This window comes from Mobula birostris, chromosome 11, assembly GCF_030028105.1.
Source record: "Mobula birostris isolate sMobBir1 chromosome 11, sMobBir1.hap1, whole genome shotgun sequence".
In the NCBI taxonomy this organism is placed as follows: Eukaryota; Metazoa; Chordata; class Chondrichthyes; order Myliobatiformes; family Myliobatidae; genus Mobula; species Mobula birostris.
The window spans coordinates 14,671,691-14,687,133 of NC_092380.1; the positions used below are offsets into that span (position 1 = coordinate 14,671,691).

Below are 15,443 nucleotides of genomic sequence, written 5' to 3' on the forward strand. Positions count from 1 at the left end.
TCATATCACACAGCACACTGAGATATACCTCATCAGGCCTTGGGGATATATCCACCTTCAGTGACATCTAGTACCTCCTTTTCAATGGTAATTGTCCTGGAATTCCACCATCCCTTTCCTTAGAATTCAGGTGAACCCCAAGTTACAGGGGATTGTGCTTCTAGAATAAAGTCCATATCATAATTTTCTGCAATGTAGGCATATTATCTGGGTGTGCATCAAGCATCACAAGTGAAAAAGAATTAATTTGGTTTTTATTTCCTTTATTCATATAAATTCTGTGAACAAATCTTATTTAGCATTTCAATTTTTTGGTTAAGGATTTGCACATTCTTTCAGGGCCAATTTCCCTTCACCAAACAATACAAGTGAGAAGTACTCGTGTAAGACTTCCTTTGACCCTCCAGCCCATTGCAAAGATTGCCACTTTGATCCCTCATTGAACATAACCTTTCCTTCTGTTACCTATTTGTCCCTATTCTTTCTATATTTACTATAGGGGCTTTCCTGTATTCAATTCTTTACACCGACTTTAAGTTTTAAATCTCTCAAGAGTCTTCTTAAACTAATTGTTAGTATATTTGTGGAGCATTATTTCAGATCCATCCGGTCCTTACATCTTGTGTCTTATGATTCAGGTGTCATTTTTTTCATAATTTCGTAATATTTCTGTTTTTTTTTTCAATTTATAAAGCTTCATCAACCACATTAGGATCATATGGGCCTTCTGACATGCTGAGTATCAGCCACTCATTTACATTAATTCCACATTAATCTCACCTTTTTCTCCCCACGTTCCCATCAATTCTCCTCCCTTACCCCAACTTCTACCACTCACCTACACACTAGGAAAAAATTACATTAGTCATTTAACCTAGTAACCTACAGGTCTGGGATGGTGGGGGAAATGAGTCTACCTAGAGGAGATTCTATCTGCTCACAAGGAGAACATGCAAACTCCACAAAGGCAGCGCATGATCAGACTTGGTTTACTTGAGCTTTGAGGCAGTGGTTCAACTAGTCACACTACTGTGCCACCCTGATATTCTGTATTTTCTCTGATGTTGGTCTTGCATTTAACTTTATTTTTATATAGGCTTTCTACTTCATAAACTTGTAATTTATTCTACTTCTAGAAATGTTAAATCTAAAAGCTTTCACTTGACAGCTGATCTTTTTTATAGGAAATATCAGTTTTTGTATAATTCCATTGTAAATTTACTTAGTCCTGAGTTAATGAGTATATTTGGTTAATGTCTTCTGTTTTATGTGTTCTTACTCATTAGGCTCAGAACACCTCGTTACCTGTCAATAGTTCTGCTTCCATGCAACCAGGAGTCCAGAATACTCAGTTCAGCTGTCCACCACCTCTTTCTCAGCCTTCGCTTCATCAGAATTCTCCATCCCCTGGACCAAGAAGTCTGACGCCTACTCCTCACCAGACACCACCTAGCATTCCCCCTCAACAGCGGCAGCAGACACCATCACCTAATTCGCAACCACCAACGATGCCTCCCCCTCCCCAAGTTCAGACACCTCCACAAACGCAGCTCCCCCCTCCTCCACCAGTCCCTCCACAATCCCAGGTAACAGCGGGGCAGAAGCAGCAGCAACGAGAGCGGGAACAGCAGCAACCTCCACCGCCCCCAGCAGCACAGCAACAGAATGCAACCCCATCAACACCCACACCGACTGCACCAATACAGCCTCAACATCCCAGTACTCCTGTGAGTATATTGTCATTGTGATTTAATGATTATGCAAACTTTCCTGGATGAATGTAAAGCTCTCTGTTCTACTGAAATATTTAGATATCGAATGTATTTTCTTCCATTTCTGTTAGCTGTCCTACCTTAGCACTTAACATCTTTTAAGTCACTCAGACAATTGACAAAATGACCTGACTCGGCAGGTGTGAGGTGCTGAGCCCGGGAAACTCGTATTAGCACTTGCCTTCTCACCTATAACTTAAATCCAGCTCAGTTGTGCAAAGTAACATTTCCCCTTTGATGCTGGTGATCTAATCATTGTGATTTTGCTAAGTTATAGTTTACGTCACTCTTTCATATCCATCTGATCTTTATTCCTTTTTGTTATATAACCCAAGTGTTATATTTTTTCTATTTCCAATAGCTTCAATATATAAAAGAAAATAACTTTTCTAAATTGTACTTCATTTTCTCAGAAGTTGATATGTATTCAAACCTTTACAATTTTGACATTTATTGGCATTCTGAATATAAATTATTTTAGTTAATTATATTGTTTTGAAATTTAAGTGTCATATGATTTTTAGGGAAAATGTGTTAAAATCATCGATAAACTTTAGAAATTTGAGAAATTCACCTTTAGTTATGTTTTGATGATGGCCAGTAAAGAGGTGTAAGACCATAAGCTATAGGAGCAGAAGTAGGCCATTCAATCATAGGCTGATCCAATTCTTCCAGTCATTCCCACTCTCCGCCTTCTCCCCATACCCTTTGATACGCTGGCTAATCAAGAACCTACCTATCGCTGCCTTAAATGCACCCAATGAATTGGCATCCACAGCTGCTCATGGCAACAAATTCCACAGATTTACCACCCTCTGACTTAAGTAACCTCCCAGCATCTCTGTTCTAAATGGGTGTCCTTCAATCCTAAAGTTGTGCCTTCTTGTCCTAGATTCCCCTACCATGGGAAATAACTTCGCCATATCTAATCTGTTCAGGCCTTTTTACATTCGGAATGTTTCTGAGATCCTTTCTCTTCTCTCTTCCCCCCCCCCCCCACTTCCAAATTCACCTGAACTCCAGGGAATACAGCCCAAGAGCTGCCAGACGTTTCTCATATGGTGTTGGTTACATTGAACTCTTTTGCCATTCATGTAGTTCAATGCTGACCTATATCTCACTTCCATGAAAGTCAACTGAAAATAAATTCAGGTTTGACTGTTGTTATTCACCAGCTTTCATCTTTTGGAGGAAATTCCCAGATTTCCAAAGAACTGTTATATTTAAGAGTGCATCCAAATCACTCAGTTCTATGCCTCAATGTAAGATTATACCCTTTTGGGTATACCTTTATACCATTTTATTTGCTTACAACCCCCATTTCCAGAAAAGTTGGGATATTTTCCAAAATGCAATAAAAACAAAAATCTGTGATATGTTAATTCACGTGAACCTTTATTTAACTGACAAAAGTGCGAAGAAAAGATTTTCAGTAGTTTTACTGACCAACTTAATTGTATTTTGTAAATATACACAAATTTAGAATTTGATGGCTGCAACACACTCAACAAAAGTTGGGACAGAGTTAAAATAAGATTGGAAAGTGCACAGAATATTCAAGTAACACCAGTTTGGAAGACTCCACATTAAGCAGGCTAATTGGTAGCAGGTGAGGTATCGTGACTGGGTATAAAAGTAGCGTCCATCAAAGGCTCAGTCTTTGCAAGCAAGGATGGGTCATGGCTCACCCCCTTGTGCTCACCTGGGCTCGGGAGTACTTCGGAAAACCATTGTCACTCAACACAGTCCGTCGCTGCATCCAGAAATGCAACTTGAAACTGTATTACACAAGGAGGAAGCCATACATCAACTCTATTGAGAAATGCCGGCGAGTTCTCTGGGCCCGAGCTGATCTCAGATGGACCGAAAGACTGTGGAACCGTGTGCTGTGGTCAGATGAGTCCACATTTCAGCTAGTTTTTGGGAGAAAACGGGCGTCGAGTTTTCCATGCCAAAGATGAAAACGACCATCCAGATTGTTATCAGTGAAAGGTGCAAAAGCCAGCATCTGTGATGGTATGGGGGTGCATCAGTGCCCACGGCATGGATGAGTTGCATGTATGTGAAGGTACCATTGACTCTGAGGCGTATATTAGGATTCTAGAGAGACATATGTTGCCATCAAGGCGACGTCTCTTCCCGGGACATCCATGCTTATTTCAGCAGGACAATGCTAGACCACATTCTGCACGGGCTACAACAGCGTGGCTTTGTAGACACAGAGTGCGTGTGCTTGACTGGCCTGCTGCCAGTCCAGATCTATCTCCTATTGAAAATGTATGGTGCATCATGAAGAGGAGAATCAGACAACGGAGACCACGGACTGTTGAGCAGCTGAAGTCTTATTTCAAGCAAGAATGGACAAAATTTCCCATTGCAAATCTACTACAATTAGTATCCTCAGTTCCAAAACAATTAAAAAGTGTTATTAGAAGGAAAGGTGATGTAACACAATGGCAAACCTGCCTCTGTCCCAACTTTTGTTGAGTGTGTTGTAGCCATCAAATTCTAAATTTGTGTATGTTTACAAAATACAATTAAGTTGGTCAGTAAAACTATTGAAAATCTTTTCTTTATACTTTTGTCAGTTAAATAAAGGTTCATGTGAATTAACACATCACAGATTTTTGTTTTTATTGCATTTTGGAAAATATCCCAACTTTTCTGGAAATGGGGTTTGTAAATTTAACTAATTTATTAATTTGCATTCATTTTTAAACAATTAATAATCTTTTAGGCCCTGAATCTGAGCTGCTCCTTCCTCATGACTAATGGATCTTTGAGATTCAGTGACTAAAACTGTACATAGTGCCTGTGGGAATCTGATCTCCCTTTTTAACCAAAGCAGGAACACTTTAGTACTCCATTTCTCATGGCATAAAGAAACAGCCTTTATGACTCTATATTTTCTCCAGGATAGCTTCATAATAGTACTGTCAGTCTCTGATTTACATTTCAGAAGAAAATGTTCCCTGTTAAGAGACATGTTGATTCTAAAATTGAATTACTTTGTGAAACTTGTATGTTAAAACTACTTTTTTTAATGTTTTATGTGGAATTTATTGGCTGCTGCTTGTCAATATACTCATCATAATTGGCATGCTTTAGCTTTCACAGTCAGCAGTGAGTGCAGACGGCCGAGTATCGACCCCAGCATCAGTCAGTAGTACAGACACAAATTCTCAACAGACTGCTCCTGAAGCACCAATGTCTGATGTCAAGATGGAAGAAAAACAAGAAGAGGAAGAAACTGAGCCAGAAACTGTGGAACTAAAACAAGAAATTAAACAGGAGGTACTAGATTGCATTTATTTCTGCTTTTTTTAAATAATAAGGACTTGTACTTTCCAGATCTTAATGTTTTCTAAGCTGATTTTGACCCCCAGACTCCAACCAAAACAATTGACCTCATGCTTACAGGCTTTTGTTGGTATTCTCAGCTGATTGAAGTATAAACATGTTTCTAGTCACTGGTTGATATTTTATAATTTATATATGCAAATACTTATTGTGAAAATTATTCTGCATCATAAAATAACATTCAACATTTAGATTCTTTCCTGGTCTTCAGACATTACTTGTAATTATGTTGAAGCTGTACTTTTCTAAAAATGCTTAACTCTAATTATTTAGAGTTTTACTAAACAGTGAAGCTTGTGGATTTCATTACCAAATCTCATTTTATAAATTATCAAGCTATAAATTTAGCCCTGGTTATTTCTGACCCGGCTAGTGACATAGGGGGATCAGTGCCAGACTTCGGGACAAAAGGTCCCGAGTTCAAATCCAACTGGCTCCCCTGCATGCTTTCCATTGTGCTGGGTTACGACCTGGTGATCTCTTTGGAAACTTACCTGGCAGAAGGCAATGGCAAACTACTGCTGTAACTTGCCTCGTACGCGGTTCCCCACTACATCAGAGTGGCGTGGAGGGAAATCGTCCGCTAACCGGAGAAACTCCAGATGTGATGTACCTTCCCTTTATTTCTTTCACTTAGTTTCTGATCAAGATGTTATAGTAGGGTAATTGAGAGAACTGTGCATAATGGAGTGTTGCCTAGTCCTTAGAGTAGATGGCAGCAAAAGAGCAGTGCAGAGGAAATTCCCACTTTTCTTTGCTGGACTGGTTGTTTTTTTTTTCAAAAAATACCTTTGATTTTGAAAATTGTAGGTGAAGGAAGAACCAGCAGTTGAAGAGTGTAAACAGGAGCCAATGGAGGCTGACGAGAAGAAACCAGAATTGAAAGGTGAAGTAAAAGAGGAAGAAGATGCCACAAATCTGCCAACACAATCATCCCCTGCGAGTGGACAGTCACGTAAAAAGAGTACGTACATGTACTTTTTCCTTGAGGTGATAAGACACGATATTAAAACTCTAGCTTCTGCTTAAGTAAGGTGCATGCAACTTGGGAAGTAGAGATCATTGTCTCTGGGGATAAAAGTATACACCTTTAAGTAATAATATTGATAAAATCCTGTTGTTAATTTGAAAATTGAAGTTTTGAATGGCTAAAGTGCTCAATAGGGTGATTGCTGAAGTGTCCATTCCTATGGTAGGGTATGTAAAATTAACAGACTTAATAGGTAAGAGAATTGAGAACTTCTGTTATCATAGGCCGTGGTATCTCAATGACTTTTTAAAGGCTAAAATCTGTTTGAATATTGGATACAAAGGATATTAATAGATTTACAAAAAATCGGGAGCCTCTGAGGTTTGATGTTACTGAATGGCAGAGTGAATATTGGGAATTCGGTGCTGAAACAGCCACTTCATCCCAATTCTTTTTATCCATTTTCCCTAATCCCATCTGCCCATTTCACGTCTGTATCCTTCTGTGCCTTGCATATTCATGCCTATCTAAGTGCCTCTTACATGTATTGATTGTACCCCATTCCACCAAATCCTCTAATGCTCCAGATATCATCCTCACTATAAAATAAACTTTCCCTCTGATCCTCTTTAAAACTTCTTCCTCTAACTTTAAACCTTCTCCGTTGTTGTTGTTTTTACCTGCACCCAGAGAAGAAGTTTTTGATTATCTGCCCTGTCTATTCTCATAATTTTATATACTTCTCTATCAGATAACCCCTTAGTCTCCTTCACCCTAAGGTAAACAAGCCCAGCTTATTCAATATCTCCCAATAACTAAAATCCTCCGATCCAGATAACACCCTGGTGAATATGCTCTGCACCTTCTACATCCTTCCTATGATGTGATCAGAACTACACAACAATACTTCAAATGTAGCGGAGCCTGTGTCTGTAAAGTCGTAACATAATATCCCCACTCTTGTATTCTGTGCTCCAATCCATGAGGGTGAGCATGTCATTTGCCTTTTTCACCACCTTATCTACCTGTGTTCCCACTTCCAAATAATCATGGACTTTGGACGAGATCCTATCATTTACCATTGTGGTTTAACACTTAGTGTATGGGCCCCATCCTTTTTGACTTCCCAAAAAGCATCGGGATTAAATTCCATCTGTCGTTGTTCTACCCTGCTGTCCATCGTAAAGATAATTTATCCTGATCTAGCCTTGGATGACCGTGATCACTATTTATAACACCAATTTTTATGTCGGGCACAAACTCATTACTTAGTTTAAGAGACATCGTGGTCTGTTTCTACTTTTTTTTACTGGTCTATTGAATTACTAACACCTTGTGTGAACAATAATGAAAGCAATTACTTGTTTTGATAATGATTTCAAGTCAAAGTCTCTGCTTTGGCTTCTATTAATTTACTACTTTCCCCCTTTTAGTCTTCAAGCCTGAAGAACTGCGGCAGGCACTCATGCCGACACTGGAAGCACTTTACCGTCAAGACCCTGAGTCACTTCCTTTTCGTCAACCTGTTGATCCTCAACTTCTGGGTATTCCTGTAAGTTGGTTGGTGGGGGGGGGGGGGGGGGAATGTTTTAAGCATAGTGTATGCTGTATTTCCAATGACTGCATAAAGGTTAACAGCTAATTATTTTCCCAGCTCAACTGAAGCATATGGGGGGAAAAGTGCAATGCACTCTGCCTCTATGTAATGTACTGTACATTTATTTTTAGGCAGTTTGTAGTATAAAACATTTTATTATATAGCAGATTTTCTCTGCCCCTTTTTCCATGATTTCAATAAAGAGAAAAGGTAAATGTAAATACTTAATGGAAATCTGTTGGCCACTTTGTTACTTATTTGGGTTTGTTAATATGTTTTAACTGGTTGTATCAAATTGCTATTTAATGATGTGCCATTTGATTAAATTCTTCCGGGAATAAAAACTAGTCGTTGATTTGGAAGGTAAGTTATTATTTTATTGTGACTGGATAAGTTAAATTCTGTTTTGTATTGCACACTTCAAGGGAAGAGTTTTCCAGAACGAATATTATGGAAATATTCAGGGAAGAGGCCATTCATTTGCTAATTTCAGAGTTCTTATCAAAAAAATAATTATTTAAAAAAAAATTTGAGAGCAACAAACCAAACTTGGAAACTGAACTTTTGAAGTTAATGAATGCTGTTAGAAGGATACAGATGAATGAGCCAAAACAGGTTAGAAATTGGTATAAAACATTTGATGTAAGGGCAAACAATTAATTGCTTCATAATTCTCAAAAATATGCATTTTTATCAAATAAAATTAAACCTCCCAAAAGGACCATTCATTGCCAAGTAAATCTTAAATAAAGAAAAATATTATTTGGGTGTGTTTGAACCCAACAAAAGATGACCAAAATTTTTTCAAGAAAGGAAAGTAGAATAAAAATACAGGTAAGAAGTATAAAAGCAGATTATAAGACAGTAAAATACATAAAGAAATAGAATTAATAGATATAAAAGAAATAATAATAAAGGATCGAGAAAACAGAGCATCAAGGTTAACTTGAAACTTGATAAAGTGGTGAAATGATTTTTGTACTGTACAGTATCTGGACCTGCTACTTAAATTGCACTAAAATGTTTGATTCACATAGATTAGAGGAATAGACAAACAGCATTTTCTAAAAATAGTTGTCATTTAGGCAGAATTGAGTTTGTATAAATAAAGTAACAAGCTGAATATGTCAAAGCTGGTTTTAAATACATGGGGTTTGGAAATGGCAGAAGTAATGAAGTCTTATTTAGTGTTGGTACAGAGTGAATTCATTTAATTAATTCACTAGAATGGAATGAGATTCTTCTTCTGTGAGGGGAAGTTGAATCTATAGCCACTATCTAGAAGACTGAAAGCATGAAAGGTTTTGAGGGAATGGCAGAATGGAGATTAAAGAATTTGATTCCCCCAACAGGAAAGTTTAGAAGTTGGGTCCACAGGCTGATATAGCTTTAGCCATTTAGAACTGAGATAAGAGGTTTCATTACATGGGGTTGAGGTACTTCAAATTCACCTGTAGGGATATTAACTACTGAGTTGAGTATGTACAAAACTGAAACCGGTAAGATTTTTGGAGATTACAAGGATCAAGTAAGAAGATGAATTATGATCTTATTGAAAGGCTGGCTTGTGTTGAGTTATTTTATGGCGTTTTCCTGCTCTTCTTTCATCCTGTTAGAGAACAGTTGTAATCTTTTCTATTTTTCTTATGCATTCACTTTGGCAATATTAGTGATTGATTTATCAGTCGCATTATGCATCAGCTGTATTTTTACCCCACAAAACTTACTCTGCATATATGCACTGTACTCAATATTCATGAATGAAGAGGATGCTTGTAGATTTAAAAATATGTCTCTAAAGCCTCTTGAAATGACCCGTCCAATAATAGTTTTGCCAAAGGAAGTTAAAAGCATATAAGTGTGCTGGACACACATACAGTCAGCTCTCTGGTCCTCCAGCTGCACACCCAGTCCTTGTGTTGGACCCTGGCTTTAGCTCACATTTCAGACCAACTTCTTGCTGTCTTGGTACCTCCATAATAAATTGAAGTGGTGCCTAGCACTGTCTTTGCGATTACGCAGATTCGGGAGACCATGAGGATAAAGTGTAAACTTTAGACCAGACAAAAGGCATTCAAGAATGAAATTAAATGCATATCAATAAGTATTTGAATGAGGATGACCTTTATGTTGTCTAGTTAGTCTTAATAAATGATGGTATGCAACTGGGATGACGTGTCCATTTGATTTCTGTTCTATTTCAAGTATTTGCATATTTACTCAATTCCTTTTGTGCTTTTGCACCGAAGAATACTTATTGTGTAAGGTATAGGAAAAGTTTTAGGCAATAATAGTGTACAGCTAAACCAGTTCAGAGACTTATTTATAGAAAACCTTTTGTTGTTGCTTGAAGGACTACTTTGACATAGTGAAGACACCAATGGACTTGTCTACAATCAAGCGCAAGCTGGACACTGGCCAGTACCAAGAACCATGGCAGTACGTGGATGACATTTGGTTGATGTTCAACAATGCCTGGCTATATAATCGCAAGACATCACGTGTGTATAAATACTGTACAAAACTGGCAGAGGTCTTTGAGCTGGAGATCGACCCTGTCATGCAGAATCTTGGATACTGCTGTGGTAGAAAGGCAAGTCGCTGGCAATTATCTTTCAAAATAGTTTACTATTCCATTTTTCCTGATTCATTCTGTGAGGCTCTTTCAATGTCATTCAGTTATTCCTTCCACAAATAATTTTTTTTTAATTTGACAGTATCAACTACTTGTTATTCAGCTGCTTGTAGTGGTGTTAGTAATGGATAGAAAGGATAGACTGATATTCAAGTGGCCATTTATGAAATCATTGTTCTTATCTGACATTTACACCATTGCACTTTTGGCAGATTAGGAGAGTTTCCATGAATCCTTTTTGCTTTTGTTAATGGAGAACACAGATGCCAGTTGTAACATCTGTCACTTCTCTAAGTGAGATCAGCTAGCTTAGTACAGTCCTGGAGATCAAACTTTTACTGTTACCTTAGCTGTACTTGCCTAATCATCATGAAGACCCATATGACTGTCTTTGAAAACAAGATGTTCACAAATTAGGCAAAGAAATGGTCTCTAGTCATCTGATTATTTATTGGTAAATGAATTTCCCCACAGGCTTCAGAAACTTGCTCACTTGGATGGTCTTCAGTTTGATTCAAAAACAGCAAAAACTGAAGATGCTAACAATCATGAAATTTATATATTTTTTAAAAAAGAAAATTCAATGTTCAAAATATGTTTATTGTCAAAGCATGTATACCATATACAGCCTTGGGATTCATCTTCTAGCAGGCAGCAACAAAACAAAGAAACACAATAGAATCCTTGAAAAATAAAACCCCATACAATAAAGATTCAGCTGGTCAGGCAGAATCAGTGGAGAGAGAATTTGTGTTTCAGGTTCATGAGTTTTCATCAGAATTAGGAAAAGCCAGGAAATCAAAATTAATTTATAGAAAACAGGAGGGCGAAGAGAACAGGGAATGATACAAATGGTGGTGTTGGTGGCTGAGAGACTAATGGGACGACTGGTTATTTGCAGGTAATTTGTAATAAATGTAAGTACAGAAGGTAATGAGGACAGAATGGAGAAAAGGATAATAACATTAACTGTGAGAAGCAAAACACTGCAGTTGTTAGAACACTGAAGCAAAAGAGATGCTAGAAATATTCTGATCAGTGTTATGTGCCAGCAGCAATAGACCACGGACTCGGTTTTTAATGTTAAACAGCTATATTTTCAGTGTCTACCCACATACAGACAATTAAACAAATTACTCCCCTAAACAAAAATTGACAGTGCTATGCATTTTAGCTCTCAAACTGCGGAGGACTAGGAACAGTTCTTCCCAAGTCTTACTCAAACAGAGTCCTAGGATAGCAATCCAGAAGGTTCCAGGAATCCATGGGAACAGGTACGGGTGTCTGTGAGGGAGAGCTCATAAATCCACCTTAAGATGACACAAGGTGACAGTCACAGAAGATTCCAGAAGTCGAGTAGTCATCACTGAAATACTAGAGTCCATGCAGGGATAACAAAGTGACGTCTAAGTTCCAAAATCCCCAGAGGGATATCACAAGGTGACAGTCACGGAATATTCCTTAACACAAGTGGTCGCCACAGGATACTTCAGAAATCCAAGTATGGATCCTACAAAGTGACAGTCACGTATCCAATATGCACTGTGTGCCGCTAATTATCACAATTCTTCTGGACATGGAGAAGTATTAGACTTCCCGCAAACTCTTCAACTAACTCCACCCAGCTTGCTCTGCCACTGGTAGCTCGCAGTCCGCTGTCCCTTAACTACTGAATGTTCCAGCAACCTTTCCGCATTTTGTTATTGACGTTGTCCGGGTGCCTAAAATGATGCTCACGGGGTTTAAAAAAAACTTAACATGTAACATCAGGCAGCATCTTCAGAGGGAGGATAAAGTTAATTTCACATTCTGAAATTAATTGCCGATTTCTAGCAATTCTATTCTTTTGCATCTCAATTTCAGCAATTTTTCTCTGTGGTTCTCTTTCAACCTTTTCTACTTCCATTTTCTCTTTCTGATTTTAAAAAGCTTTCATCCTCTCCATCTGACGTCTTCACTTGTGCTCTCAGTAACTCGGCGTCTCCATCCATCACAAACATTCCCTTTGTCATTTCCACCCGAGCACCTTCTCTGTAACTTAATAATTTTTGCTAACTTTTCCTCTTTGAACAGCATTGACCTTACACATAGCTCTGTTGCTCACTCCAGAGAGCTCCCTTGACCTGCTGCGTATTTCTGGCTTTCCCTCTCCCACCTTCTGTTTTCCGCAGGAATCCTCCCTACACGACTCCCTTGTCCATTCGTCCTCCCCACTGAACTCCCTCCTGGCACTTGTAAGCGGAACAAATGCTATACATGCCCTTACATTTCTTCCCTCACCACCGTTCAAGGCCCCAGCCAGTCCTTCCAGGTGAGGCAACACTTCACCTGTTAGTCGGCTGGAGTGATGTACTGCGTCCGGTGCTCCCGATGCAGCCTTCTATATATTGGCGAAACCCGATGCAGACTGGGAGATCGTTTCGCTGAACACCTATGCTCTGTCTGCCAGAGAAAGCAGGATCTCCCAGTGGCCACACATTTTAACTCCACATCCCATTCTCATTCTGATATGTATATCCACGTCCTCCTCTACTGTAAAGATGAAGCCACACTCAGGTTGGAGGAACAACACCTTATATTCTGTCTGGGTAGCCTCCAACCTGGTGGCATGAACATTGACTCCTCAAACTTCTGCTAATGCCCCACCTCCCCCTCATACCCCATCCATTATTTATTTATTTATATGCACATTCTGTTTCTCTCTCTCTGTCTCTCTCTGTCCTTTTTCTCTCAGTCCCTCTCACTATACCCCTTGCCCATCCTCTGGGCTCCCCCTTTCTTTCTCCCTAGGCCTCCTGTCCCATGATCCTCTCATATCCCTTTTGCCAATCAACTGTCCAGCTCTCGGCTCCATCCCTCCCCCTGCTGTCTTCTATCATTTCGGATCTCCCCCTCTCCCTCCCACTTTCAAATCTCTTACTAGCTCTTCTTTCAGTTAGTCCTGACGAAGGGTCTCGACCCAAAACGTCGACTGTACCTCTTCCTATAGATGCTGCCTGGCCTGCTGCGTTCACCAGCAACGTTTACGTGTGTTGCTTGAAATTCCAGCATCTGCAGATTTCCTCGTGTTTGTGTTTTTAATTTCTGGCATTTGTTTTTTTTTGTGTGATTGTTCCCTGTTGAATATAAGAACATGCAGAGTAGGTCCTTGCCACACCATTCATGATCGCAATTCATCTGCTCCATGTCTCAACTCCTGTGCCTGTTCTCAAAGTCCTGAATCCCCGGATCTTTCAAAAATATATCAACCTCTTGTAAAAACTCCAGTAATGTAGCTTTCACAGTCCTCCAGTATAGAGATTTTTGAAGATTCAATGCCTCTGAGTTTTAAAGTTTTGTATGAACCTCCCCATCACGCCCCCCCCCCACAGGTTAATCTTGTAATGGTGTCCTCGTTAGGTTCTCCCGGCAGTGGATGCATCCAACAGCCATCATGTCATGCCCCCATGGGGGGGGGGGGGTCAATGACATGTCACTCGTTCTTCTAAACTGCAGAGAATGCAGATTCAACCTTATCTGCTTGGAATAGGAATCTTTCCCTCCCCCCCCCCCCCCCCCGGAATTAGTCTGGTGAATCTATTTTGGATTTCATTAGGGGGGGACATGTCTGCATAGAGGTAGCCTCCCCAACTTTGTTGTAGATAGTATTTTGTATTTTTCACAACCTGGGTTTCCCAAAATAGCTAATGTAGTGTCTCTGAAGTGCATTGTCATTAACAGGGGATTACTTTTTGACACAGCATGGTTCTGCAAATGGAGCATGATAATAATCAAGTTGCCTGTAGTGAGAGTTGATTGAGGAATGAACATTCAACAATATGTCAAGGTTACTTCCCACGAGTAATTCTTCTGCTTGAAATTGCAGACGAGACCTCATTTTAAGTTTTGTTCAAACTGGCTGGCTGTTTATGAACTCTTGAGGTTTAGATAGCGAGTATGGTAGGGAATTTCTTTTATCAGTTTTGTCCTTTTAATTTTTAATCTTTTGAAGCTGCCCACTAGCAGTTACCTTTCTGGATGTATTGGTGACAATAGCGGAACTGGACTCACCTACCACTCAGCAGTATAAATTGATCCAAGATATGTTAAAAGTAACAGGAGTACATCACAACTAGAACCTGTTCTACCATTAAATTATGCCACCATTATTTGTTGCTGTCATCCTATTTCCTCATCTTAACTCTGCATCCTTTAATCACTAGTCTAAAAGTTTGAACTGCATCCTGGAAGTTTCACCAGGTGACAGTCTTCTAAGTAGTCACCTTTGATGTGAAAGGAGTGTTTCTTGGTATTTTTTCTCCTCAGTGACTGGTTAATTTGAAGAATATATCCTCTATTATTGACGTATCAGGCAGAAGCCCTTCGGCAGGACTGGAGAAAAAAAGCTGAGGAGTAGATTTGAAAGGTGGGGGAAGGGGAGAGAGCAGGCAGTATGTGAAACTTGGAGGGGGAGAAATGAAGCAAAGAGCTAGGAAGTTGATTGGTGAAAGAGAGAGAATGCCATGGAAGAAAGAAGGAGGTGGGGGGAGGAGCAGCAGAGCGAGGCGATGGGTGGCCAAGGAGGTAACATGAGAGTGGATCAAGGGGATGGGAAATGGTGAAGTGGGGTTAGAGGCTTTACTGGAAGTTTGAGAAATCGATGTTCATGCCATCAGGTCGGAGGCTACCCAAACGGAATATAATATTGGAATCAAACTTCCAGTACATTTTTTCATCTGCTTTCAATGGTATAATTTCCCCAATGACATAGTATTCCGATTACTAAAATAGATGTCTCTAATATTAATTTATGAGTATCAGTTAATAATTGGAGAGAATTTACCTACATCCCCTGCACACTCCCATCCTCATTCCTCCCCCCCCAGTGATTGAATCTGTTTTCATGAGAAGACAGACTTCCTGTTACATTAACTTTATGATCAATCTTAAAATGGGTGTGACCATACTTTTTATATCATACATTATACTACTCTCTTTTTAAATGTTTCTATATGTATGAAGGCAAATCATCTGCAGCAGGAATTCATGCGGCCTTTTTATTCCAATCCCTCTTGTGTCTTAAGTTTCCATATTGCCAAATTCAAAAATTTTCAAATTCATTCCATTTGT

The 15,443-nt window shown here is 39.3% G+C and overlaps 1 protein-coding gene across 1 annotated transcript in view; it reads left to right on the plus strand.

Moving 5' to 3' along the window:
• Nucleotides 1–15,443, plus strand: part of LOC140204853 (histone acetyltransferase p300-like) — a 94,027-nt gene that overhangs the window by 55,606 nt on the left and 22,978 nt on the right. The window contains exons 14-18 of the mRNA XM_072271727.1: nucleotides 1,287–1,727; nucleotides 4,881–5,066; nucleotides 5,943–6,096; nucleotides 7,536–7,654; nucleotides 10,053–10,292. Of these exons, the coding sequence (XP_072127828.1) occupies nucleotides 1,287–1,727; nucleotides 4,881–5,066; nucleotides 5,943–6,096; nucleotides 7,536–7,654; nucleotides 10,053–10,292 (1,140 nt within the window). The remainder of the gene's footprint in view (nucleotides 1–1,286; nucleotides 1,728–4,880; nucleotides 5,067–5,942; nucleotides 6,097–7,535; nucleotides 7,655–10,052; nucleotides 10,293–15,443) is intronic.